Source organism: Ammospiza nelsoni, chromosome 13 (assembly GCF_027579445.1).
Source record: "Ammospiza nelsoni isolate bAmmNel1 chromosome 13, bAmmNel1.pri, whole genome shotgun sequence".
NCBI lineage: Eukaryota > Metazoa > Chordata > Aves > Passeriformes > Passerellidae > Ammospiza > Ammospiza nelsoni.
In genome coordinates this window covers 19,238,576-19,266,497 of record NC_080645.1, presented here as the reverse complement: position 1 = coordinate 19,266,497, position 27,922 = coordinate 19,238,576, and the positions used below count along the sequence as shown (strand labels likewise).

At 45.3% G+C, this 27,922-nt stretch overlaps 1 protein-coding gene across 1 annotated transcript; it reads right to left on the bottom strand.

The window, feature by feature from the left end:
• Positions 1 to 15: 15 nt before the first annotated feature.
• Positions 16 to 27,589, bottom strand: LOC132079017 (hepatocyte nuclear factor 4-beta-like). Its single transcript, XM_059481431.1, has 10 exons — positions 27,432 to 27,589; positions 20,641 to 20,812; positions 18,659 to 18,753; positions 10,620 to 10,726; positions 9,483 to 9,638; positions 8,849 to 8,936; positions 7,869 to 8,021; positions 4,906 to 5,142; positions 2,926 to 3,039; positions 16 to 1,820 (listed from the first exon to the last, which is right to left on the bottom strand). The coding sequence occupies exons 1-10, from the start codon at positions 27,544 to 27,546 to the stop codon at positions 1,687 to 1,689; spliced, it is 1,371 nt and encodes a 456-aa protein (XP_059337414.1). The 5' UTR covers positions 27,547 to 27,589; the 3' UTR covers positions 16 to 1,686.
• Between the last annotated feature and the right edge of the window lie 333 nt (positions 27,590 to 27,922).

Sequence of the window (27,922 nt, the reverse complement as noted above, 5' to 3'; positions counted from 1 at the left end):
ACTGTCCAGATGAAATACGAGAATATGGAATTTATTTCCCCCATAGATTTATTTTCTTACCATTAATGAGTATAAATGTACATTTAATGTCTGGAAGAGGAATGGGATGGAGCTGCTGGAGGCACTGGAAGCAGAGCTGGCTCACAACAGTTGCATCTGTCATGCAGCAGGAATGCCTGCAGTGGAACCTGCTCTCCAGATAGAGCTGTTTCAAATCAGGCCTATCAGCATAAAATGTCAGCTCAAATTCATCAGAGGCAGGAGAAAAACAAAACATTCTGATCCAGGTGAAACTCGAGCTGCTCTCTGATGGCTCCCAGCTCTCTCTGGCGCTGCAGAATGGCCATGCTGAAATTCCCCTGCTGCTGGGAGTCCTGCTGCTGCTCCCAGGTTCCCTTTCAGGGCTGGGATTGTGTTTCCTGCAGCTCCAGGTGCTTCCTGAGCAGCTCCAAAGCCCCTCTGGGCTCCACCAGCTCAGCTTTGCCATCAGCAGGGAGGGGTGGAACAGCAATTTGTGCAGAGGGTTGGACCAGGAATTCTCCATCGTGTCCCGAGGCTCAGGATGGCCGCTCCTGATCCCTCAGTGGCTGTTTGGTACAGGTTGGTGCACAAATGAGTTTAGGTTTTGAGGAAATCTGATAATTTGCTTTGTAATAAGGTTCCATTCATTTAAATCAACTCCATAGCACAATGGCAGCACTTTGGGAGCTCTTGGGGCTGTGTAGTCACCACTGGGCTTATTTAATTTGTTGTTGAACTGCTGATTAAATTTTACATTGAGGCAGAAGCACCTTGTTTTAAATACAAACCCTTTTTTAAAAAAGTGGCTCACAGACTTGCCTGTTCCTTTTCTTGGCTAATTTAGAGCCACACTGCAGACATTACAAAGAAATACAAAACCACAGAAAAATCACATCTGTGTACTGGGAAAAGGTATTTTGGGGCACTTGCTTCTTCCAAAAATGTTTGCAGGAGATAACAAGCAGGGTTTGGGATAAGTCAGCCTTGATTTGGGGTTTACCAGAGCAGCAGCCATGGTGAGAGGCAGAGATCCTTGCTGCTGTTAGATGTGCTCACAAGGTAGAGTCCATCCACTGGCTCACAAATGGACTCTGGATATACTGGAAATTATGGAAAATAGCAAAATGTTGGCATTTCTGATCATGAAAAAGAACTGGGCAGCATTAAGGGGCTGCCCTACTGGGACAAGGCCTCTGTGGGTGGAATAAGGCCTTGGCCTTCAAAGGATTGTGATGATAATTTTTCTTACAGCTTAACAGGAGAAATGGGAGTGCAATTAATTGAATTTATGCTGGAATAGACCTTTTAATCCCAATCGAGGCCCTGCTGTGTGCACACAGGAGCTGTGCAAGGCTCTGGGACTGACGGAGACAGCGAAGGGTCACAGGCCATGGTCACAACCCCTGAAACCCAAAGAGCTGCCAGTCCTGGCCCTGCTGAGGAGGGCACCACCCCAATCCTTGTGCCAGGGGGTGTTCCTGGTGGGAATTCCGTGCTGGGGCTCCTCTGCAGGCCGAGCCTGTGCCGGGTCACGGGCGGGGAAGGGCGGGAGCGGCGGCTGCGGGCAGGGGTGAGCTGTGCTTGGGCTCTGCAAAGAGAAAGGGCCCTGTTCACTGTCAGCACGGACCCCACCGAGCTCCCGGCTCCTCCTTCCTCCTCTCCCTATCAGATCTCCTGCTTGGGCATGGCTGTGTGAGGCAGCAGCTGCACCACGGTGCTGGGCCCTGCGCTAGAGCCTAGCTTATAGTCTTCACTGCCTGTGCTGGCAGAGGGAGATGGAAGGGATGTCTCAGGAGAGGCTGTGGGAGAGAAAACAAACAGAATTAACGTGGATGCTGTTCAATGGAAAGCGGCAAACCATCCTACAAAGCCAGGAGCAGGAGCTTGGGGGATCCTGGCATGTCCTTCTTTCCTGGTTTGTGAGGAGGCACTGGGTGGACTGGCAGGCATGGACCAGTTCTCCTCAGGGTTTTGCACTTGGGGAATGCCCCCAAGTGCTCTTCAATCCTTCATCTCCTTGTCAGAGAGGAGCCTGCAGCCCCACTGTACCTCCTCTAATCTCCTTTGCTGGAAAGGGACTAAAAAGCTAAATAAAAGCCACTTAAAATTCATGATGCCAACATTTGTATAGCTGAGAAACAGCAAAATACACTAAGTACACAAATACACCACAGGAGGTAAATGATTGTGACTGGCAGAGGGAGGGAGACTGTGAGTACAGGACATTGTGGTTGTTAAATTCCACCTCCTGTTCTACTTTCCCTTTTCCACAGCCTGGTCCTGCAGGGGATAAATGCCTTAACCCACCCCCAGCAGTGCCCAGGGTGATTGAGGATGGGCTTGTATTCAGGTCCTGTTGTTTGGCAGCAGCCACAGGGAACTCCTGCCATAAAGAACCATCTGTCCTCTATTGTGGCATCTCCCAGTGCTGCCAAATCCATAGAAACACTCAATCTTGATTTCTAGCCCTTATTTTTTCAGCCTTGTGTTGTTTTAGTAACATCGCAAAACCCCCCCTGGGTCATGCTACCATTAAAAATCCTAATTTCTCTTTGGAATCATGGACAGAAGTCAGTCAGGGGGGCTGTGAGCTCTGATTCCAGTGTAAGATTTAAACACATATAAATAAACTTAAAGAACTAAACTAAACTTACATTTACTTTAATAAACTTAAAGAACTTAAGTTAAATTTATTTTTAAATAAATAAATAAACTTTTTAAATAAATAAACTGTTTAAAAAAGAAATTAAATTTAAAATAAATTAAATAAACGGGGGTTTTTTTCTGAGCTGTGTCTGCTGACCAGTTCCTCGCCTGTGCTGACACTAATAATGTAAATATTGTAAAAACGGGCTGTAAATAATGTAAAAATGGGCTGTAATTAACATAAAAAGAGAGACATACGGTCTGGAGCAGTGTGGATCACAGAGGTCATGTTGCTTTGCAGGACATGTCCTGGCAGTGGTTCCAGGTTGAGGTTGGGAGGTGCTGACTGGTACTGGAGATCAGCAGAGGTTCCTGCAGGTGGGATTGGGAAGAGACATTCATATCATTCCTTGCATAGTTCCCCACAAGATGCTCTGGGCTAAATCTTTTTCATGCAGAGGATGTGGAAGACCTCTGTGGGTGAAGGTTAATGGCTCATCCTTGCTTCCTTCCCCTGCTCTCAGCCTCTGGCTGTGTAGGAGCAGCCCCCTGGGATGTCTGGGCTTTCAGCTGCTCTGCAGCTGCCTGGGCTGTGTCCCAAGTGCTGCTCATACCTGGATTTCCCCTAAAGTTATAACTTTTACACATTTCCAACAAAAGATGTGTTGTCTTCCTTAAAATGCCTCAGGTTGGAGGCCTGAGTTGAGTCCCACACCACAGAGGGGTTCCTTTGCTGTGAATCTCACCAAATTTCCAGAGCTAGGCTGGAAAGAAAGGCTCTGGGGTTGGACTGGAGTGAGAAGGATCCTTCAAGCTACAATTCATGAAATGGGTTTGGTTGGAAGGGATCTCAGAGCTCATCTCATTTCAATCCATGCCATGGGCAGGGATGCCACCCACTGTCCCAGGTTCCTCCAAACGCCATCCAACCTGGCCTTGGACAATGCCAGGGATCCAGGGGCAGCCACAGCTTCTCCGGACACCCTGTGCCAGGGCCTCCCCGCCCTCACAGCAAAGAATTTTTTCCCAACATCACACCTAAACCTTGTCTCTTTCAGCTTAAAACCCTTTCCCTCCATCCTCACAGAATTCACAGAATGACCAGGTTGGAAGAGACCTTCAAGATCATCGAGTCCAACCCAGTCCCAACACCTCAAATATAAACCCTGGCACCCAGTGCCACATCCAGGCTGTGTTAAACACACCCAGGGATGGGGACTCCACCACCTCCCCAGGCAGCCATTCCAGAACTTTATCACCATTTCTGTAAAAAACGTTTTCCCTAGTATCCAACCTGTATTTCCCAAAGAGCCCAACCCCACCTGAGCACAGGCGCCTTTCAGGAGCTGTAGAGAGTGATAAGGTCACCCCTGAGTCTCCTTTTCTCCAGGCTGAACACCCCCAGCCCTTTCCCTCCATCCTGCCCCAAAACACCCTCCAGTGACACTTCGTCTGTCACTGTCATATTTTCTGAAAAATCCCTGGGAAGCTGAGAAGCCTCATATAAAAATGAAAACAATAATTATCTGATTTGCTTCTCCTGCGTTTTGCTGCTTTGGAATGTGGTTGGAGATTGTTGATCCAACATGTGAATTGTTTTGACTTAATCACCAATCAGGGTCTGGCTGTGTCGGGGCTCTGGAGAGAGTCACGAGTTTTCATCATCATTCTGTAGCCTTCTGTATCCTTTCTCTGTTCTTTAGTATAGTTTTAGTATAGCACAATATATAATAAAGTAACGTAGTGTAATATATAATAAGGTAATGTAATATAATATAATGCAATGTAACATAATATAATTAATATAATTATATTAATATATTAATATTAATTATGCATTAATAATTATTGTATATTCATCTAAATAATTATATATTATGAATAATATAATATAATATAATATAATATAATATAATATAATATAATATAATATAATATATCATGCAATGCAATGCAATATAATGCAATATAAAATAATGCAATATAATGTAATGTATTGTAATATCCTATAGTATCATATAATATCATGTCATATCATACCATATCATATCATATCATATCATATCATATCATATCATATCATATATCATATAACATATATCATATATCATATATCATATATCATATATCATATATCATATATCATATCATATATCAGAATAATTTAGCCTTTTAAGAACACGGAATCAGCTTCAATCATTTCCTTCCAACAGCCCCAGAAAATCCCCCCATCCCTACCTCCCAGCAGCATCTCCTGCAGCAAGCTGTCGATCCTGGCCACTCCGAAGAGCTTCACAAACTGCACCTGCTCGATCATCTGCCAGGTGATGCTCTGCAGGGGCGGCAGCAGCAGCAGGATGTCGCTGAAGCGGCCCCGCGAGTCGTACTGGCGGTCGTTGATGTAATCCTCCAGGTTCACCTGCACCTGGAAGCGCATGTTCTTCACCTTGCTCGGCTCGCTCAGCCCTCTGCAGTCTGGGACAGGGGGAAATGCAGTTACAGTTGCTGCCCTGTTGTTCTAGGGTGAGGGTATGATGCTTGTATTGCCATTCGTGTGTTCTGGTTTAGGGAAAATTTGGGGGAAAACCTCCAGAAAGGAAACCCACACAGCCCCTCCCCAGAGCCACTTTGGTAAAGATTCCTTGGAGAGAAGTGGAAATAACCTGTTTATTTAACAGGCAAAGCACCCCCTAGCACACAAAATGAACAATGCCAGATGACAACACTCTTTCACCCTTTCACACTCTTTCACTCTGTCACTGATCGGAAAAATATGACAAATTCAGAAAGTCTCTCTTAGGGTAGGTCGCTCTGTTATCAGCCACAAGGTGCAAACTCTCGGTGTTTCCCAGGTCCCAGTCCAGAGCAGGCTCAAGTGGTTCCAAAAAAGAGAAAGGAAAAACAGTCCAGGGAAAAATTTGGACTGTTAGCTAAACTAACTAATGAGCAGAAGCAAAAAGCAGGAGAAAAGCAAAAAGCAAAAGCAGCACCATGTACTGCCCTGTCTCTGTGTCCCGCCAGCTGTGGGAGAGCAGCTGATAACAAAACCCAAACCAAAACATTCACTCTTCAGAGCCGGTCTTGAAGGCACAGCACATAATATCCAGCATAAATAGAACACACAAATGGGGATCCAAGCATCATAAGGCCACCCTAGGACACCTGTGCAGGCAGATGTTGGGGATAGGGAGTAATGGGATGGTTGACTATCACAATTAAATATCATATATATATGTTAAGAGAAGTTTTATAGATTTACAGCTCTGTTTTACCCCCTTGTGTTGTTATCAGGGGGTGGCCTGGGTTTGGGACATTTGGGCGGGTTGGCTCGTTACTATGGCAACAGCTGAGCTCCATTCAGAATTTAAGGACGTGATCTCCACCACTGGACATGAAGGATTTGATGGACAGAACTTTGGGAGGGACTAAAAGGTTAAAAGGTGAAGCTTCCATTGTGTGGGTGAGCACATGGTGGGAAAGACCCTCTGTTCCTGGCAGCGTAATATTTTCTCTATTCAATTGAATAGAGAAAAGCCTACCTGTCTTCTGTTGTATTTTTGATAAGGTTTTAATAAACCTTGCTAAATTTTTTGGAAGTGGGTATCACTTCTCATAGGCAGGATGTGTGCAAGGAAAAAGATGAGATGGCAGTGATGCTCTGAGCGTCCAAGATCAGCTGGCAGGTTGGGCTGCCATTGCTGCACATCTCACATGGAACAAGGAAAAACTGAGGGGAATTGGAGGGAAAACAGTAATTGGAGGAGAAACAGCAATTTGAGGAGACTTTGAAGGGAAACTGTAAGAAAATAGGAGCTTGCTTCACACGGATGTGTCTGCCTACAGCCATTAGCCAAGGGGAAAAATTTAGAAGTTAAAATATTTTTCCTTCCAAGGAAACAGCCTGGAATTTTCCCCTGAAAACTTTGAGTCACAACTGCCACCACTAAATAGTCCCTGTATGTTGTGATTACACTCACTGCAGCATCAGGTTCTTGTCTTGCTCTCCTGCCTTTGACCTGTGGTCAATCCTTTTTTTCAAGGACCACTTGTCCATCTTAAGCAAATAAATTTATCCCTGGGTTGGGTCGAGTGCTGGCATTTGCAGCCTCCCACTCCTGCCTCTGCTGCTATCTAAACCTGAGATTTCTGGATCACTGCCCCATTTCCTTCACTGTCTGCAAGGAATCCACAGGCACCACATTTTGGGGAATGCAGTGCCAAGAGATTAGATAAAGTGGTTAACAAATGATTGTGTGTCAGCACCAAGCTCTGAGGACATTCCTGCTCGTTAGCATGGATGAACTTCATTTCACACTCCCTCCTTCCAGCTGAAACCTCAGCACCTCGTTGTCACATTGATCTAAAGCTGCACACTGATCAGCTGAGAAGGTAATTTGTCAAAATCGGTTTGATGAAAGGTAATTTGTCAAAATCAGTTTGATCCCTCCTCTGCTCACAGCAGGCTTTGGTGAGCCAAAGCTCGTGATGTTCCTGAAACTCCTGGATCTTGATCTTGAATCAGTGAATACAGCAAAAAAACCCAATAATTAATGGATGATACTCTGGTTTCTCCATGCTAAAAGACAAAAGGGCATTGTCTGGACTTGGGATTGTTTTCCCATGTCCTCCCTGAGCTCCAGACAGATACCCACTGGAACCTGGGCTGAGGCAGAGCCCCCTGTGCTTCTGGAATAAACACAGCAAAGCTCCAGAACAAACTGGTTTTTCTCTGTATTTCCCTGATCTCCATCCTGTGGATCAGCCCTGCCCTGGGTTGCTGCTGGCTTCCAGCAAGATCCATTAGCACATCCCTGATATTTCTGGGCACTCTGAGCAACCCAGCTCTCTGTGGTTTCTGGTGGTGCTCTCTGGACTCTCCACAATGCTGCTTGTTTGGCTCTCTCTGCTTATTATACATAATTAATGCAGGTATGTATGTCCTTAATGATCATCTCCTGCATTTCAGGCTGATGGGCTTTTCCAAAACCAAGCTCCTACAGCACCCAAACTCCTCCAGGGCCTTGCACATCAGCCTGGCTGGAATTCACACTCAGGAATTGCTCACTTCTGCCTTAAACCTGCACTACTGAGCACTGCCCATTACAGCACGGGCAGGCTGGGATGTAGAGCAGCTTCCAAGGGGTTTGCCAGGATTTTGGAGAGCCCCCAGCTGCTGTGCAAGCCCTGAGAGGGAATCTCACCTGGGTCAAAGAAGATGATGGCTTTCAGGCAGGCGTACTCGTTGTCGTCGATCTGGATGTCCCGCAGGGGCTTCACCAGCTCGTCCAAGATTCTGGTGGCCACACGAGCGATTTCCAGCTCTGGGCAGTGCATTGGGATGATGAAATCATTCCCTGGGAACACAAGAGGAACTCCCCATCAGGTTTTGGCTCCGGCTCTGCTCTCATCCAGCAGTTCCCTGATAGTCCCAGTGCTGTTTGCAGCAGTTTCCAGCCTGCAGCTTTATAATCTGATCTGAGAGAGAAGCAAGGCCCAGATCTCATCCCCGGGTGCTCATTTATCTCACCCACACTGTGCACACAGCCTTCTCCATGTTCTGCTCTGCTCTGCCCTGTGTTAAATCAAGCATCTGTTTGTAAGCAGGGCTGCGCTGCTTTATTTTTGGTTTTCTTTTCTCACACAAAGTTATCTCTCCCTCTTTCCTTTAATGTGAAGCTTTTTAGGGTCAGTATTCTCATTTGTCTGAGAACAATCCCACCTGTGGTGGAAAACACCTATTTTCCTATAAAATAATACACAATAAACAATAAACAATAAACAATAAATAATAAATAATAAATAAATAAATAATTTTCTTTTTCCTATAAAAGGAAACACATATTTGCTCTGTAATTTTTAATAGACGTTTCTGATCAATTTTTAAGTATCTATATCCAAATACCTCATTGCTTGGGCCTTGGCAGTTTCAGGTACAAAACCAAGACAACCCAATTTGAGATGCCATTTAAATCCTGGGGATTTCTCATCCACAATTTCAAAGCATTGAGGGAACAGTTACAAAAATCCCAGTGAATTTATTTGTTCCTTTTTTACTCCAGCACTGTGTCTCTACCCAGATGTGCAGCCCAGGAGTGCAGAGGGGGTTTCAGGGGTGCACAATGCTTGGGAATGACCTGGGAGGGGTGAATTATAAAATCAGGAGTGTGTTTCACTACCTTACCTAACAGCAGGAAATCAGTGTATGGTATGGACCTCTTGGCCACCCCAAGGAGCAGATGTTCACCTGCATGGGCTCTGAGCAAGGCAACCTGGAGGAGACAAAAATGAGATTCCATTGGAAAAGCAGAGGATGGAGTGCTGAGCTGGTGCTGTTCAGTTTGGTGTTTGCTTAGGTCTGGCAGATCTACAGATAAAGTTCTGTTCAGGGCTAGAAAATACCAGTGTATGTTCATTTTAAGAAGCGCTACATTCATGGCAAACTAAAAGAGAAGCTGTTTTCAACTAAAAGAGCGAAGAGGGGCTTTAAGTAATTTGCGTTCTTAGGAAATAATCAGATTCTATATTCAATTATTAGGTACCACTAAAGGCAAAATCAGAACTGCCCTGTAATTCAGAACTGCATCAGCCTGACACAATCAGAATTTTTTGACTGGATCTTTTACAGGTTGGACTGACTAAATCGATATTTTTAGGGATTTAGGCTCCTGAAGTTATTTTTAACTGGTCCTTCTTTCCTCTTGTTTGTTCTCTGCAGAGGGTGATCTGCATGTTAATGCCAGATTCTCCTGTGAGAGCCCAGCTGGGAATTCCTTTCAAAGGCACTGGATTTACTGGGAAGGGCCATTGGTTTTTACCTGGTCGTCGAGGGGGAGCTCGCAGAAGGCTGGGATGTATTTTGCCCATTCCACCAGCACCAGGAGCTGCTGTTTCATGGATTCACACACGTCGTTGATGGTGGCAATCTTCTTCATGGCAATGTCTGCACTGTGCACGGGGCTCAGGGGTAAATACTGAAAGAGAAACCAGTTTTGGCCGTGTCTGCACCAGTACAAAGCTGTTTTATCCCCCTCCACAGCAAGGGCTCATCCCTGGGGAGATGCTCCCGTTGTGGTTGGGCACTTCGTGCTCAGCTGCGTCCGACTCGCAGCCCATGGAGCAGCTTCCACGAGGTGGTGCTCAGTCCCAACGCACACCCAGCCCTCCTCAGCCTCCTTCCCCGCTCTCCAGGACAAAAATCAACATTCCCATCTCAGCAGCACCGTGTCTCAGCTTCCCACCAATCCCTCCAGCCAGCCAAGTGCATGAAATGCATCCAGCTTTTCTGCCCCAGGTTGCTCTCAGGGATCCAAAGCTGCCTTTTTTGATCTCTGCGTGGCAGGGATAGGGTTAAAACCAATAATTTTTGAAAAGGAAGTGGGCTCATTGCTGCATGTAATGTGCAACATCTGGACCCTGTGTTTCAGTGGGGAAAGGGTATTTGCATAAGAATTTAAAGGAGGCTCAGGGTGAAATTAATGGTGGGGCGTGAAATAAAAAAGCAATCAGCGTCAGCTGAAGCCCAGTGGATTTACTCACATTATTTTTCTGCCTTGATAAAGAAGTTATGTGCAAAGATACAATCAACCACGACTGGAATATTGTGTTCAGAGCAGGACAGAGTGCAGTGAGGAAGGATAAAATTCTGTGTGAATGCAGTGAGATTTTAGAGGTGCCGCCACAATTTAGGCTGGGGGAAGAGGGGACCTGGGCTCTCCAACATCCCTCAGTCCTTGGAATTTCAGCTTTCTATCTCCCACCAAAGGTGCACCTGCTCCCTGCAGGATGTATGGCCTTGATACTGCATTTTTCCTGTCTGCTTTTGGATATTTTGCATTTTCTTCCCTGTGGGTTTGTGCAGGAGCCATCCAAGGGCAGAAAAAACCCTGGTATAGTGGGCTGGGATTGCTGAGGGCCATGGACCCATTTGGAGGGGCTGTCCCCACGTGTCCTACCTGCTGTGCCATGGCCTCAGCCTGGGTGAGGATGTTGATGGAGAGGGAGCCATTGTCCTCATAGCTGCTCCTGCGGATGCTGATCCTGTCACGCTCGTTCTGCACGGCTGGAAGGAGAGACAGAGGTGCTTGTGGCAGTGAGAAACTCCCAGTGATTATGTGAGAAAATCCCAATGGCTGTGTGAGTGAGAAAATCTCAATTGTTGTGCCAGTGAGAAAATCCCAATGGTTGTGTAAGAAAATCCCAATGATTGTGCCAGTGAGAAAATCCCAGCGGTTGTGTGAGAAAATCCCAATGGTTGTGGCAGTGAGAAAATCCCAATGGTTGTGTGAGTGAAAAATTCCCAGTTCTTGTGTCAGTGAGAAAATCCCAATGGTTGTGTGAGAAAATCCCAGTGGTTGTGTGAGAAAATCCCAATGGTATTTCCAGTGAGAAAATCCCAATGGTTTTTCCAGTGAGAAAATCCCAATGGTTGTGTAAGAAATTCCCAGTGATTGTGGCAGTGAGAAAATCCCAATGGCTGTGTCAGTAAGAAATCTGCCCCAAGCAGTGGCTGCTGCTCCCTGTGGTCCCTCACAGGAGTGGATGGGGCTTTGCTCCTTCAAGACCCTCCAGTGTGGCTGGATTTGGAATAAACAGGCTCTGGGGAGGGGAAAAGGCCATTCCAGAGGGAGAAAACCAAGCACCAGAGGGGGATGAGGCCATGTGGAGTCAGAGCAGCACCCAGGGGGGCTTTGCTGGTCCTACAGAATTTGACGAAGCTCAGGGGGAATTTGGGGGTTTGGTGTGACCTCTCTCCACCTGGCAGCGCTGGAGCCCTGGCCTTTGTGCCCCTTTGTGTCCCTTTGTGCCATGGCTGCACTGAGGGCTCTGTGCTGAGCTCCTGATCCAGCAGGGTGAGCTCCTGGGGCTGCACCTCACCTCATGGCAGGGCTGGGAAAGCATCCCCTGATGCCACCTCAGAGCAGCCTTGGAGTGTCCCTGCCCCTGAGCTGGTGACCCCAGGGGACATCCCCACCCCTGGGGCATAGAAAGAGTCACTCCATGAAGGAAGCTCAAAGAGAAGGAAATTTAAATCTCCCTTAAAACCATTTCCTCAGTGTTGCCCATCACACAGCTGATTTCAGCCAGCCTGTGACACATGAAGACAGCACCAAGCCAGGGTTTGTCACCAGCCCTGCTGCTGCAAATTGCTGCTGGAAACCAGCTCAGAGTCCTGAAACAGTAACACCACAGACCCTGGAGACACTGCAGGAACCACAGCAAAATGAAGATCAACCCAGAGCTGGACATGCCATGGTGAATTGGGAAAAACCCACTGATTTTTGAGGCCCATTCCACCCTTTAAGCCATCCTTCCCCCTGAAGCACCAGCCACATCCATCATGCTCCATCAGCCCTGCACAGGGAACAGAAGGCAGGGATTGCACTTCAGCATTTATTTTTGCAGCAGCCTCTGAGAGCTGACTCACCTCCACTGCAGCCATCAAGTGAAACAGCAGCAGAGAAAAAACATAAAAGAGAATTTCAATTGAACCCAAGCTGGTTTCAGTGCTGGTTTCTCCCCCAAGCCCTCGTGCCTCTGTCCAGCAGCTCAGGGCTGGGGAAGGAGCCTGAACACACTCAGTGTTCTCCTGGCAGCTCCCAGATGTTGGCTACAACAGCTCAGAAAGGCATTTGTCACATCCCTGAGGCAGAGGGAGCAGGATTCAGCATGTGGTGATAGGGCAGCACATCCCTCCTCCTCCTCCATGCAGCAATCCCAGACAGATTTCACTTTATTTGGGGTAAAATGACTCAAACGGAGCTGCCAAAGCACGACTCACTCTGTGCTTTAACCCCTTGGGTGCGGAAACACTACTGCAAAAGTGGCCACTTTGAGAAGATTTTTCCAGCAATTTTTTTTCCCTTTTTGCAGAATCAGCAGAGTCATTTTGCCACCATTCTTCTGAGCCTTTTCCTCACTGCTGGGTCTTGTTTTAGAGCATCAGGACTCATCCCTGGGAATCCATACAAAGGAAAAACGTGGGCATTGCTTTGCACAGTTTGAGGGAAGGTGTTTTTTCCTCCCAGCTCATGTCCAACCACTGCTCTGTTTTCCTAACCAACCTCTGATGAGGGGCCAACAAAGCAAAAGGGCACAAAACAAGCAGCAGTGACAAAAATCAATGCCTCCCCTTATCAACAGGGTTTATTTTCCAAGATCTGGGGCTCAGCCTGGCTGTCAGTCAGGATCAGCCTGGCTTTGTACCTGCATCCATTTCTGACAGGTGCCACGCACAAACACATCCCTGGAGCATTTTCAGACTGTGGGCACTACAGAGAGGCAATTTGTCACCAATTTAGAGAACAAACAGCTTTTGGGAGGCTTTGCTAACCCTGCTCAGACAGCAGCACGAGCTGCTCTGTGCATGAGGGCTCAGCCTGAAGGTGATGGTGGTCACAGGAACCACAATCTTGGCACTTCATGGGTTTTACTAGACCACCAGAAAGGTCAGGGGCAGCATCTCAGGAGAAACAAGCTTGACCCCATCTGTGTCATCACTGTTTTGTAAAATCCCCAAACACCTGGACTTATATCAGATGCTCCCCCATGTACTCTCAGGGTGGGCCTCTCTGCCAAGAAAAAGGACAAGTTTTGCCTTTCCAATCAAGCTACACATCTGATTTTCTGTAAATCCTACAGTGCCAGGCAGTCCTGGTCCCCATGGCAGACTCCTTTAAGAAGCCTCAGCCTGTTTTTCCCCCCAGTCTTTTTATGGCACATATTTCAGTGCTTCCCTCATGCTCTGATAAGCTCAATCTTCCAGTGCAAGTGGATGGTACAGAGTGACTTTCTCAAGGTGATTGGGGTGTTATCTCTGAAAGCACCCAAGATGTGATGGAATTAGATACAAAGGAGAGTTAATGTTTCACCTGCCACAAAAATTAATCTATTACTGTGCAGTGATTATATTGCTGTATTTATTGTGTTTGTGAAAGGGAAGGGACAGGTCACTCTTGGTGAGGCAGTGGGAGTGCTCCAGGGACCTGGGGGTGCTGGGCTCAGCTGGGATCTTGCCTTTGCTGTCAATAAAACCCAATAAACCTGCAGGAATTACTAAAAACCCAATGCTGGATCCCTCTGTTTCCCAGGGGCTGCTATTTCCAGAAGTGCCTGGCAAAATCTTTGCTGTTTTTTTTTCCCTTCTCTGCACATTCCCAAAGGCAGAAAACACCACAAAGATCCACCCAGCCCTACAAAGAGTCCCTAGGATGGTGGCGGGCAGGGACAGCCTGTCCCCAAGCTGGGCTTTCCCTCAGGGAGAGGGGAGAGAGGGCAGAATTGATGCTGGTGTCTCCCTCCAGGGACTTGTCCCTGGCTGCAGCATGTCCTGGCAGTGGGAAGGGGATGGGAACACAAACAAACGCTCCCTGTGACGCAGGGCAGCCCTCCGAAGGGTTTTCTGTTACTCTGAGCAAGGCTGGACACTCTGCCTCCAGCTCTGGGCAACCAAACAGGGGCTGTGGGATTGCAGCAAGCCCCTGCTTCCCAAACTGCTTGTGCTCAGTGCCTTGCCATGGATGAGGAACCTCCAGGGAGTGCAGTAAATGGGGCACAGGCACTTGTTGCAGACATCTTTTTATGAAAAATCCTTTCCTTAGGATTTTTCCTCCTGTGAAGCTGGGAGGCCTCAGGAACAAAATGTAAACATTGATTATCTGCTGCTGTGGAATGCAACAGGTGCATCTGGGATTGGTCTTGTGTGGTTGTTTCTAATTAATGGCCAATCACAGTCAGCTGGCTCAGACAGAGAGTCCGAGACAGCTGACTTCGTCATAATTCCTTTCTATTCTTAGCCAGCCTTCTGAGGAAATCCTTTCTTCTATTCTTTTAGTATAGTTTTCATGTAATATATATAATAAAATAATAAATCTAGCCTTCTGAAATATGGACTCAGATCTCTGTCTCTTCCCTCAACCAAAAACCCCTGTGAACACCGTCACAGGCACTGGCTGGGAGAGCAGCAAACCAGTAACTTTCCACTGCAAATACAGGGGTTCCAGCTTTGCCTACACAGGAATTACTGTTTCCATCATTATTCCACTAAAATCAGCCTCAGTTAATGCTGCTGGGGTTGGAAATGCAGTGATAAATGTAACAGAGGGAGCAGGAGGAGGGCAGTGCCTGCGTGCTGCACTCACCAGTGTTCCTGTCTTCACCGACAGATTTACACCTCCTGCTGCCTGATTAATTTATATCCACAAATAATCTTTTTTTTTTTTCCTGAGCTACCTCGGATTTTGTAGGTGTGGTGTGTTTTATTTGCAAATAAATCCCAATGGTACATGTACATTTAATCCTTTCAGGGGCTTGTGGACTGATTTATGACTACTGAAGGTAGAGAAGATCCTTTATCTTTTCCATCCTTCTTTGCAATAAACTGCAGTCCCAGCATTCTGAAAGCTGGCAAAAGAAATGTGCAAACAAAAGGTATGAAACAAGATAGAGGCCCTGTGAAGCACTAATAAAACTGTCCTATAAATCTGTCCAATTTCACAATAAAAAAGAACAGACTCAAAGTCTCCCTCAAAAACTCTCTCCTCCTTACTGTTGTAGCAATAAGTGATATAACAATTTTTTTTTCTTCTGTATAAAACTAAAGAAGTTCATTCGCATTCATAAAATGCTTTGAAGGGGATGAGAGGTTAAATATTAGCCCCTCATTTTTTTCCCCCCACCAGCAAGCTGAATCCTGACAGTGCAATGCTGCCCTTTTAAAAGGCTTCCAGGTTTTCAGGCACTCAGCTCCATGTGAGGAGATGACCTGGCTCACTTGAGGAATCACACCCTGCTGATTTAGTTCCAGGTTAAACATGATCTCAGGGAGATGCTAAAAATAGAATCCTGCTGTTTTCTTTGGGTGTTTGAGTACCTGGTGTTCTACTTAGCCACTGATGCTGCAGTGACCCAAAACCCTGTCTGGTGGCATTGTGCAAGACAATAGAAATCAAAGCTTCTGAGCCAACAGAGGAACTCAGGGGCAACAGCCAGTAAATCCCCAAAACGTCCAGACCACCCCCTGGCACAGCCCCAACACAAGAATAAAGGAGTGAATCTCCTGCAGAAATCTTAGATCCTGATCACAGAGCTGTTAGGACATAAGAGGGGTTTTTGTTCAGGCAAGGCTATCCCTCCCTCCTCATCCTAAATTAAATGGTTGTTATTAAAGTGAATTATTGATACCAGAAATGCAACCAGGAGAGCAGTGATTCTGAGTGAGCTGTTTTCTAGGAAATCTGGGAACTGGACTTTCCACAAGACTCAAGTTTTGTCCCTTCCCTGCTCTCATTAGTGCTGGTGGAACCTGGATCCCATCTCAGTTCACAGGCCTCTTGTGGAGGGCAGTCTTGGTCCTTCCTGAAAATAGGATCAAATTCAGGCTGTGCAAACAAGGCAATCTAAAGATCAACAGGTAATTTTCTCAACCATTCCCTGGGGAGCCTGTTCAGTGCCCAACCACTCTATGAGGGAAGAACCTTTTCCTAATATTTAACCTAAACTTCGCCAGCACAGTTTAAATAATCCTGCAGCCCCAGGCAGAGCTGGTCACCATGTAGCTCAGGTATTTGTATTATATATTAGGGGAGAAATTTCCCTTCTACCAGGCTACACAGTTCCTTGTAATTCCTTACGCACTAGAAAAGTTTCCAAAAAAAAAAAAAAACAAAAAGAGAGAAAGAAATATCCAAACGTGTCACATCATGTCTTACGACACATGAAGATTGGGGAGAAAAAAAAAATAAAAACAATCCCTCTGGATCCAAAATTCCCATTTATCAGTTAGTTCTGCCAGGGAACAGCAAGTTCTCCAGGCTGAGCACACAGACACAGAGCAGTGGGTCAGTGGGGCACGGCGAGGGTGACCCCACCCCGGGTGTATTGTCACAGCCAGCCTGGGAATAGGATCCTTTCCAGCTCCTTCCCCTCTGCCTGGATAAACAATGCCACTGCCACACCCTGGAAACTCTGACTGCCGTTACTGGGGCTGGCCCCAAAGGAATGTGCCAGGGAAAGAGGGTTGTGCCAGTGCTGGGACACAGTATTGATATCATCACTGCCACCTCCCCAGACCAACCCCTGCACACTCCAAAAGATTTTGTACAAATATTTGGCCACTCCAATAGTGAGCACCATCCAAGACATTGCTTCTCCTTCTCCATAAGGCTTCGCAATGCTGTTTAATATTAATCTAGAACCACCCAAAAGCAAATAGCTGTGTTCTTTTTGTGCACACAATTGTGCAAGAACTCTTCTTTCCCAGTCCTGCACATGTGCTCGGGACAGAGCTCTGGTCAGCTAAGCGAATTTCTGCACAGCAGTTGCTCAAGGTGCTCTAAAAATCTTCCTTGCCAAACACAGGAGCGTTTTCCGAGCGCACAACCTGACTGCACTCATAAAAAAGTTTCAAGGAATGTGACGATGTGGAACTTGAAATGAGTCATGTCCCATCAAGCTGCACTCAGTGATGGAGGCATGAGCCAAGGTTTTATAACTTTTACCATAAAAACCAATAAAAATCATGCTTCAGCTCAAAGAATAGATCTGATAGCGAGATTTCAGCCTTTCCAAGCAGTGCAGTTTGCTGCATTGGCAGTTGGCTTGATCCCATCTAGAACTGACCAAATCAGCTTCAATTTTGTCTTTATTAATTTGAGTACTATTTGTTTTTCCATCTGCTGTATTTACTCCATTTCTCCTAAATTAAACCAGTCGGCATTTTTGCTCCATCCATGATTTATGCCAGGTTTCAAAACAACCTTTTTCTCCAGGAAAACATGTGGTCAGAACATGGGAAAGATCATTTAATCACCAGTAAAATCTTATGAATTACCAGAAATCGACAGCAAATTTCCCCTTGGGTTCTGTGGGGCCACAATTCCACCCCTTGGGTGAATTTGGTGACATGGAAAGAAACTTTCAAGCTCTTTTCTACCTCCCTCATATTTTAGCTGTCTGTGGGCTGGGAAACAGCACAAATGAAGGGTAAAGAGTGGGAAACAGCACAAAGGGTAAAGAGTGTGAATAAAGAGTGTGAAACCATCATCCAAGAACCTGCACCTTAGGTAGGTTGGGCCCCCAGTTTGTCAGGCACTCAGTGGACAAGGAAAATCACAATAAAACAGGATCATCCATGCTCTCCCAGTATGCAGAACTGGACAGGAGCTGTGGTAGATCCCAGACTTCCCCAGGGAAGCTGCATGTAGGCACAGGTTGACAGAAATGAATTTTTTCTTGCAGAGCATTAGGCACTATGACAATATTTCCATTAGAAAAGGCACATCCTGCTGGTCACTGGCCCCCAAACCTACAACTCTGCTCCTCCTCAGTACAAATGATGGGAAATGCAACAAAAAGTCTTGGCCAGAATGGGATTGGCCCTTCAGTGCTGGTGCTGGTGGTGGCTCCACAGTCACCCTGTCACCAGCAGCATAACCAAAGGGTTCTGTTGTGAGTCATGTCCCCTGCTGGGGTACATGAGTCAGCTGTGGGGGACACATGAGTCACCCTGCTGCTGGAGCTCTGCCCATGCCCTGTGCCATGCAGGAGAGGCTCCCACTCCTTCAGGCTGTACCTTGCCCTTGCATGCAGCTACGTGAGCATCAGCTGAGCCAACCACACCACCTGAAGCAGCAAACTGATGGCATTTATGAGATTGGAGGTGGCAGATCCTTGCTGAGATTGGCACAGGTGGGATTAGGGGTCACACCAGTGGGTATGGAGAGAGGAAATTGCCATTGTAAAGCACTTAGAGACGTAATAAGGCCCATCCCTTTCCCAGGACTAAAAAACCAGCCTCACAGGATGGGTGAATAACTTCACTGGGCTCTCATTGAAATTGAAATAAAATGGCAAACAGCTGCAACAAAAAATATCTCTCTGTGACCCACAATGATCATCTCTCCAGCCAGTGCTGCTGCTGCTCCCCACCATGCTCTGCAGTGGAACAGGGCCTAAGACAGCAGCAGGAAGGCTGGAAATGTCTCTTTGCACCCACCTTCTTTCTTCATGCCAGCTCTGAAGCATTTCTTCAGCCTGCAGTACCTGCACTGGTTCCTCTTGTCTTTGTCTATCACACACTGTCGGTTGAACCTGGGAGGAGATGGCAAATACAACTTGGAGCAACTTCCTCACCCTGAGCAGCCCCAAATACAGCCCCAGGGCTCCCTGAGCTCCTCTCTGCATGATCCTAGAGAGGAGTCAAAGGTTTTCCAGAAATGGATTGAATCAGTGTTGGCTCGGCCCAGCTCCTCGTCTTCCCCACCGCCGCTCCTTCCAGCTGGGAGCTTCAGACCACCCACCCTGCAGGGATTGGGATGGGTTTGGCCATGAAAACACTACTGTGACTCCAGTTGTGCTTTTGTAGGAGCTCCATCTCCCACGTCCAGACAGTTTTTGGGTGTTTGGCGTTGGGGTTTGTCTGGTTTCACTTGTTAACTATGCTACGATCTGTGTAGAAAAAAACGCGTTAAGAGCCACAAGGCCTTTGGGCTGCGGCCTTGTTCTGAGGCCCATGGCCTCCCAATTCCTCCTCCTTTCCATGGGGATTTAGGAACCCTTGTGCTGTTCCAGGGGTGGCCCACACAGCCTTGGCAGCTCTCCCCATGGAGGGTGACACAATGGAAGGGGAATCTTCCATGCAGAGAGGAGACGACGTGGGACCATCAGGCTGTAAAAGCTGAGGCGCTTTCCCAGACTGGGAAAAAGCCAAAGGTACAAAAGCCCAAAGACTTTCAGAGGAATTCATATCTGCCATAAGCACAGCTCTGAGCTGGGCTGAGCTCACCAAATAAGGGCTTGCACACAAGCTTGGCTTCAATACTGTGGATCTTCCCTGAGCTGTCAAATATCACAGAGATTCATGGATTCCTGGGGAGAGGCAACAACTCCGCTCCCAGAAGAGCGACAGCTGAAATTTCAAATAAACCATTACAGAGCTCATCTCCTCCTGCAGAATTCCCACAGCTCATGGGATGGGCATTGTGCAGATGGACACTGCTGTCACCTCAGGTGTCTTCCATGTCCTGGAGTGGTAAGGGCACCAGGAACATTTCGAACAAGTAGGGTGACTCGCATTGGAAAAATTTGGAATGCCCTTAGAGGAGGAAAAGCTTTGGAACAGAAAGAAAACTTCCAGGTTTTAACTAGAGATGAAGGGCTTAAGTGTATTGAGGTTTGGGATTTCTTTCCACTTTCTCCTGTGCTAAAATAAATATCATTTTTCCTAAGGTCAAATCAAGATAGCAGCTTTATAATTTATAGCCTTCTCCTGGAAAAAAAACCCTTTCAAATGTATACCTGTGTGCCAAAGTGGATGTGAATCATCTCTGGTCCACACATATTTCTCAGAATATTCATAAAATCATCACTGATAAGTGAGTGTACATAATTTATTGTATTTCAAAACAAGAATGGAGAAGCTGTGAGAGGGCTTTGGAGGTGACAGATTCCTGGATGCCTGTTGTTTTTCACCAGGAAAAACAAGAAAGATGAAATCTCTGGAGCTTTGGTCCTTTGCCACCTTGGCCTCCCCTTGCTGTGCTGTGACGGGGTCATGGTGCCACTCCACACCCAGTGTCTGTATTTAGGTATTTTACACATCAGTCAAACCTCAGGTTTTAGGTTGGACTGGAGGATCTCAAAGATCTTTTCCAACCTTATCCATTCTGTGGACTCTGAGTTTCCCTCCATTCTCAGGTCTATGATTTTCCCTCATTTTACCCCATAGGGAAAGCAGTGATGGCGCATTCGCTCAATGCACCACAGAAGGTCTCAGGGTCCAAATGAGATAAGACTGAGTTAAGAGATAGGACTGAATTTAGAGATAGGACTGAGTTTACTCCTTGTAAACCAAATTGCAGTGCTACTGCTGGCCTTCACAGCGTGGCAACTTGACATTTGAGATACAATCCCTTGATCCCAACCCCAAATAATTTCCCACATAAATCACATTTTTTGTTAATTGCCAAAATTTGGTACCTGCAGGAGTAGACGTGGTTCTTGCGGACGCTCCTCCTGAAGAAGCCTTTGCAGCCATCACAGCTGGAGGCCCCGTAGTGCTTGCCAGTGGCTCTGTCCCCACAGATGGAGCACAGGGAGCTGACACCGTTGGGGAGCAGGTTGGGGTTTGCTGACTCGGCCGCAATGGCCTCTGTGGGCACAGAATGGGGACAGTCAGAGCTCTCTGCCATGGAAACCTGCACTGGGATATTGCATGAAAAATCCCTTTGCCAAAATTTTTTCTCCATGTTTTGCTGCTTTGAAATGTGATTTAAAGAATTGTTTACTCACCATGTGAATTGTTTTTAATTAATAACCAATCACAGCCAGCTGTGTCAGACTCGCTGAGTCTGCCACGAGATTTTATTATTCATTCCTTTCTAACTTTCTGATGTCTCCTTCTTCTATTCTTTTAGTATAGTTTTAGTATAGCATAAATATAATATAATATAATATAATATAATATAATATAATATAATATAATATAATATAATATAATATAATATAATATAATATAATATAATATAATATAATATAATATAATATAATATAATATATAGCATAATATATAGCATAATATAATTAATATAATGTAATGTAATATCATATAATATATCAGCCTTCTGAAACATAAAGTCAAGATTGTCATCCTGGGGACCCTCAAACACCACCACAGAAACTTCTGAATTTATGGTCATGCTCTTCCCAAGATCAGCTCCTTTCTGGTATTGGTGTTTTTCTTCACTTAAATGATCAGAGAGATTGCAAGCTGCATAGCCCAAACTGCTCTTGAGAATTTATCAATTATCACTGCTTTCCTGGAGAGATATAAAGAAACCTCGCTTGCATGTGATTTTTTTGGTTTTGAGGGATGGGGAGCCACCTCCTCAATGAGATGCCTGGAGAGCATGGTTCAAAGCTGGTGTCCACAGAATAAAATGGATAAAAAGCTCATTAACTTGAATAAATAGAATGCAGAGAAGAAACAGCAGAGGCAAAAAGGAAGAACTGCTTCATGCCCATGACAGAGGTGCTGAAGACAAAGGATTGCTCTTGAGAGCTCCTCTGCAGCTGGAAGGCAGAGACAGCAGCTCCCACAGGGATCACTTCAGCTCCAAGTCTGGTCCCTGCTCTGAAATTCTCTCTGAAGATGCTCACTGCTTTCCACTAGAAAGCAACAGAGGTGTGCAGGAAGATCAGATTTCTAAATTAGGGACCTAAAATTAGGTGATATGAATGCCCTCTGTCATGTCCTCTATTTGTACCCACTCATTTGGGGCTGGAATAGCTCTGCTGAAAACTCCCCCTGGAACCTCTCCCTCTGCCCTAACCATCAGACTTGCTGCCCTCTCAATCCTCCTAACTGGGGAAGGAAAGGACAGGAGGCCCTTGCAAGGAGGGCAGCTGGCAGTGCTTCCATCTGTTTGCAGAGCCTGGCACTGGCTGCAGGGTGATTTTATGAATTTATCACACCTCTGGGATGTTCTGTGCTCCAGGAGATCCCATCTCGTGCTCCAGTGACCTCAGAGAAGTCCCTGGGACAAGGCACATCCTGATGTGTCTCTGGGATGGGACATCCTCACAACAGAGGTGGGGAATGCTCAGCTTAGCAGATTCTTAGAGAAAACTGCTCAAAGGGGAGGAATTGCCACCTGATCTGCCTAGAGAGCGTTTTCTAATCCATAATGCATAAAAACAGCTCTGGGTAATCCACACACAGGATATATACAGAGAGAGAGTGAGAGAAGGTTATTTTTGTGTGTGAATACATGTAAAAACTTTATAGTGAAAGTATTTGCTGTGCAATAAAAACTGTAATCAACCCCCCCCCCCCCCCCCAGAAAAAAGAAATAGCAAAGCCAACAAAGCTTTAGTTTTTCACAAACTGGATAGTTTCTTAGCTAAGGCTGAGACTAAGACATTTTTAGCCAAGATTTCACTAATGCAAAGTTCAGACATCCTGTCACCTCCTAAAATAACCCTTTTGGTCCATATTCACCTTCTGGTGTGTGGATGAGTAAATAAGTGGGTTACAGCAAGATGGGAGCAACATGACAAGAAAGAATGACAGCACCAAAATCATTCCTAGGTCACAATGACAGGAATTGAGATTTGCCTCTTCCCAAATTCTGTGTAAGGTTCTCCCAGCCCTGACATTTGTCAGGAAGTGACACGTGGGTCCTTTGGGAACAACATCTATGTCAAAGATGTTTAATGGCAATTTAGATTGATTTTTAGGTATTTTGGGGTTTTTTTTTCAATTATTCTTGATTTTATATTACTTAATAACTTAGTATTAAATGAACAATGCAGAATATTCCTTTGAGGATAACTGCAGAACATTTGGGCATCTGTTGTTCCATCCATTTTTTGGAGGAGCACATGACCATAAACAAAGGCACTGTGTTGGATTCCATTTTAAAAATTTGCACAACCGAAATAAAGATAAGGCAGCCAATTTCCTCTTCACTCCCCTCATGCTTTCTCTAGACTTCAGAGGAATCAAGCCAAGATCAAATAGTTTAGATCTCCAACAGACTCTTCATCCAGGACCAGATTGCAAAATATTCCTGATGCTGGGAAGTATTTACTCACCAGAAAAGACTTGATTTCCTTTTATATAGGATGTGAGAATCTGCTTGCTGTTACAAGGAATAAATTAATAATCTGGCCTTAAACCAGGTGTTACTGGAGAGGAACCATCAGCACTGTGTGTGTGAGGGCCCTTGGAAATTAGCAAACCAAATTTTGCCCTCACTTGTATCCATGGAAGCACAAACAAATCACCAGTGAGCTGGGTGGCTCTGGGTTAGGGCAGCTCCACAGCTAAAAATTCAAACCCTGGGAGGGAGCCACGTGTGCTCTCCAGCTGAGTTGGCTGAATGTGGACACAAATTTTTACAAATAAAAGGAAAGCCCTAATCCAGAACGCACGTTAATTATGATCACAATTATAATTACAAAATCCTGTCACCAGCTAATGATGGGCTCCAAATGAGAATTAGCTCAGAGAAAAGAGAAGCACAGCTGATATCACAGGCACCAGGAGACTCTTTAACACAGCTTTCAAACCTCCCCAATATTTGGGTTTTTCTGTGAGGAAAGACCAGGATCCCTGGCAGCAGAGTCCCCTGCCTGCCTGTAAAATCTGCTTTTTGTGCTCCATCCCTGCCTGCCACAGGGAGATAACCTGAACAGTTCCTGTGCTGTGCCACGGTGCCTTTGAAATCTCCGCTGCAGAAATACATTCAATTCTGTTCTCCACGAAGAGACCACAGCTCATCCTGATTTTGTGTGGCTCCCAGGCTGAGCTGAGGCTCTGCTTGTGGCCAGACCCCTCACTGGGACTGCCCTCGACTTCACTGGCAGAAATATCTGAAGCTCGTTTTTGAGCTATATATAATTTTTTGAGTTATATATAATTTAAAAATATATTAAAATCTAATATATAATAAAATATATAAAAATAAATAGTGTTATAATTTTTGAGTGATATATAATTAAAACGTATGTGAAATACATAAGAATAGAATATTATCTATTATATATGATTATATTACATATCATATATTATATCAATATATATTATTAAGATAATAAATTATATTATATAATACAGAATTCTATTCTATTCTATTTTTTTTTTTTTTTTTGAGTTATATATAATCAGTGTGCAGACTCCCTAAGGCTGAGAAGAACACCCAGTGGCTTCTCCAGATTTGGGATCAGCCAAGTTCACAACTGAAATGCACACAAATTTTTTGGTACCTACTGCCTCTGTATGTTAATCATTGTCTATGATAATGCCAGTTTTACAGTGATAAGAAATGACACTGAGGATGTTCTCATCATACCTGACTCCTGCACTGCTTTTCCTTTCAGTTCCTTTACTGGCTGCAGCTCTTCTAGATGCACATTGTAAAAGAGAATTGTCATGTAATACTTTCCAGAGTGGCCTTTATCTACCAGGAAATCCAAGTTTTGGTGCACATAATTTGCAGTTAACAAATCCCCTGATTACATGTGCTGGGCTAGAATGTGAAGAGATCACAAATGTGGGTTCAGGGCTTGAACACACACAAGGAAACTCGGTGCCAAAGCCAGCATTGTGAAACCTGTACACACAAATGTAGGGCAGGAGGGGGTTTAAACCCTGGCCACGTGCAGGGCAGCCTCTTTCCACATCAGCTTTTAGCAAACAGAGGAGTTTTTGAGATATCAAACCTAGCTGTGGTTTAGTGACCCCACATCCTAGAGGAGTGATGATGACGGTGCTGTTCCAGGCTCAAGGGATGGGAAATCACTGCCAAAACATCTCTGGTGGCTTTTGCACGCTCTGAACTGGCTCAGACTGGGAAAGATTTCACCAACCTCGTGCCAGGGCCCCAAGGATCAGTGTGGGGTGTGGGGCTGAGGACAACGAGCACCACCACCCTGGCAGAGAGTGCTCCCCAACTCTCCAGTGAAGAATTGGGGCTGCATTGCAGCAACGCTTCACATCTTCACCAAAATGAGACAGCTCTGACAGGAGTGTGAGGGAATGGCCAGTAACCACACATAAAAACTGAGAATATGGTTTGTAATGCCAGCCAAGGTGAAGGAAACAAATTTGTACAGAATGGGAAAATTTCTGCTGCTGCAACACATATTTCACATAGGAAAGGCAGAATTAGTAGTGATTTTTGCTCCTTTCCTTTTGTCGTTCTGTTTAAACCTTACATATTTCTTATATCACTCCCATAAAGTGTTCTATTCTTTATTTTGAATTAATCCTAAAACATTTGCCAAATTATGAGCTATTTGAAGGTGGAAAATCCAAACTACATATCTGGGCAAATCTCAGAATGATAGCAGCTTCATAAAGAAGAAACATCTAAGCACAGGAAGTGCTCCACACAATTTTTCTACCCAAAATTTTGATGAAATAATGTACTGAAGAAGGAAAGAGTTGTTCTCAAGAAAGCATGACCTTATTTGAAAATATTCCAATTTTCACTTTTGGAATTGTCCAGACAATAAGGAACTGCACTGAGTTCACCAAAATAAATATTTCATCCTTTCCTGTTCATGTTTATAGAGGGCAAAGCTGTCATCATCTAGTAAGGAAAATACAGATGAACCTTAGGAGAGATATAAGCAATCTTTAAAAAATCCAATATAGTTACAAAAAGTACCTAAAACGAGGTTGTTTTTTGATTCTAAGAATTTTTTAAATATTTTTGAAGCCACAAGGAAACTGTAATTTGGAATTACCTTAGGGGACTGAACTCAGCTGGACAGCAATAGATTTCCATGCATGGCCATTTCATGTATTTTTTGAAGTTATTTTTACAAATGATAGAGAAGGACACTTACCCAAGACAAACAAGCTAATTTCAAAGCAGCTACTTCCCGAGAGAGCTGGTTAGTCATTAACAGCTAAACAAATAGCACAATACCGAGTTCGATAAAGTTCAGAAAAAAACTCAACCTGTCAGTTCTACTGCATGAATCAACAGAGAGCCCAAACAGACATTGGTGGTTCGTTTACAAAATTATATTGAATTTCGGGGAAATTTGTGCCGCTTCAAAAAGTGGAAAATATCTTCTTATTCAATGGGAAGTGACAAAGCAAAACATCTGTGTTAAATGACATTTCTGGAGTAGGATAGGGGGTGGAAAGCTTTCTGCAAAAATAAGATCCAGTGTAGCTGGAGCTTACAAAAATTATATATATTGAAAAACCTTGATTTGGAGACAGTCAGAGCTTTACAGAAGGCAATTTTAAATTCAAGTTCCTTTGGGCCTTTTAACTTTACTTGTCTCCTGACCTCCCTCCAGGCCCCACAATAATAAGTCTAATAATTTTATATTGTAGGTTATATCCCTTCTGAAACTCTGATTTCCTTTGATGAGCCAGTTAATGAACAAATGTGAAAATCCCATCTTAATTTCACTAAGCTTCTTAGCAAATTAAAAGCCTGCCAAAACTCTCCAAAGGGATCGCTAACACCAGAATCTCATTCAGTTGTACAATTGGTTTCATGCAAGATGACCAAAATGTCCTTTATTTTTAGACAGCGAGCAGTTGATTTCAGAGGAAGGAGTACCCTTTATGCCAGAGTAATTTTGACTGCAGAAAAACTAAATCCCACACAAAGTGCTTTATTCTTGCGAACCGAGCGGAAGTGTCGGCGTATAAACACTCCCGCCTCCCAGCCAAGTCCTTTGTGCCCTAAAAACTCTTGGACCATCTTGGTAGCCAGAAAAGGAATACAAAGCTAGCAATGGTTTGGATATTGCTTCTCAATTCAAGTTCCCAGGACCAACTTAAACAGGGCACACGGTCATGGACAAATGCCGTTTGGGACGACATGTTTTCCTGAGGATTAAATATCAACTGAGGTCGTATATGGGAATGAGCCACACATTTGAACGACAAGTATTGGTAATAACTCCCCTCCTAAGCTATACAGCAGGACAAACCCAGGGAATGCCATGAAGACCTCTACCAACACCTGCAAAACTTGGTGGGCTCTTCAGGGCATGACAATCAGCCCGCCAACGAAAAGAATAACCCAAAAGAATAACCCAAAATGGGACCGGCAAGCAAAGGGGTCGCGTTTCAGCCCAAACATCACCATGGATGCAACAGAGGTTGACAGGTCAGCTGCTTAAATATTACCCCTTCCACCCTTTGCCCCATACCTCCCACCAGCCTTTCCTCTGTGTCCAGCTTTACAGCAAAAGTGGCGGAGCTTATTCAAGAGAAAAACGAATAAAAATCTCACCCGTGTTGTTGGGGAGCATGCGGAGGTTGTCGAATTCCAGCATGGTATAAGAGGAGTCCAAGGAGTCGACATAATCTGGCATATCCATGTCCATGATGGACTGACAAAGCTTCATTATTACTTGACAACAACGAGGGAAGTGGCAGAAACAGCCCCGCTGTCAATCACGGCCAAGGTTTCCTCTGCAGAGAGAGACACCCCGCTCCTGGCGGTGACAAATCATTACCCAGCTCTGCCCGCAGTCCCTCCCCGTGCCAGAAGAGAAGGGACGAGGCCAAACCCTCTGGCACAGTCCCCTCCCTTCCCGGGGTGCATCTCGCTCTCTGGCTCCTGATAAGGTGATGCAGATAAGGCCCAGGCTCAAACGCCTTGGATTGCATCTTCGGGTCAATACAGCAGCATTTATGGCTGCTCCTGCACAAACATTTTGAGAAGGGCTGGGGAGAGGCCGACACACACGTGTCACTCTCCCAGGGCACAGTGGTCACATC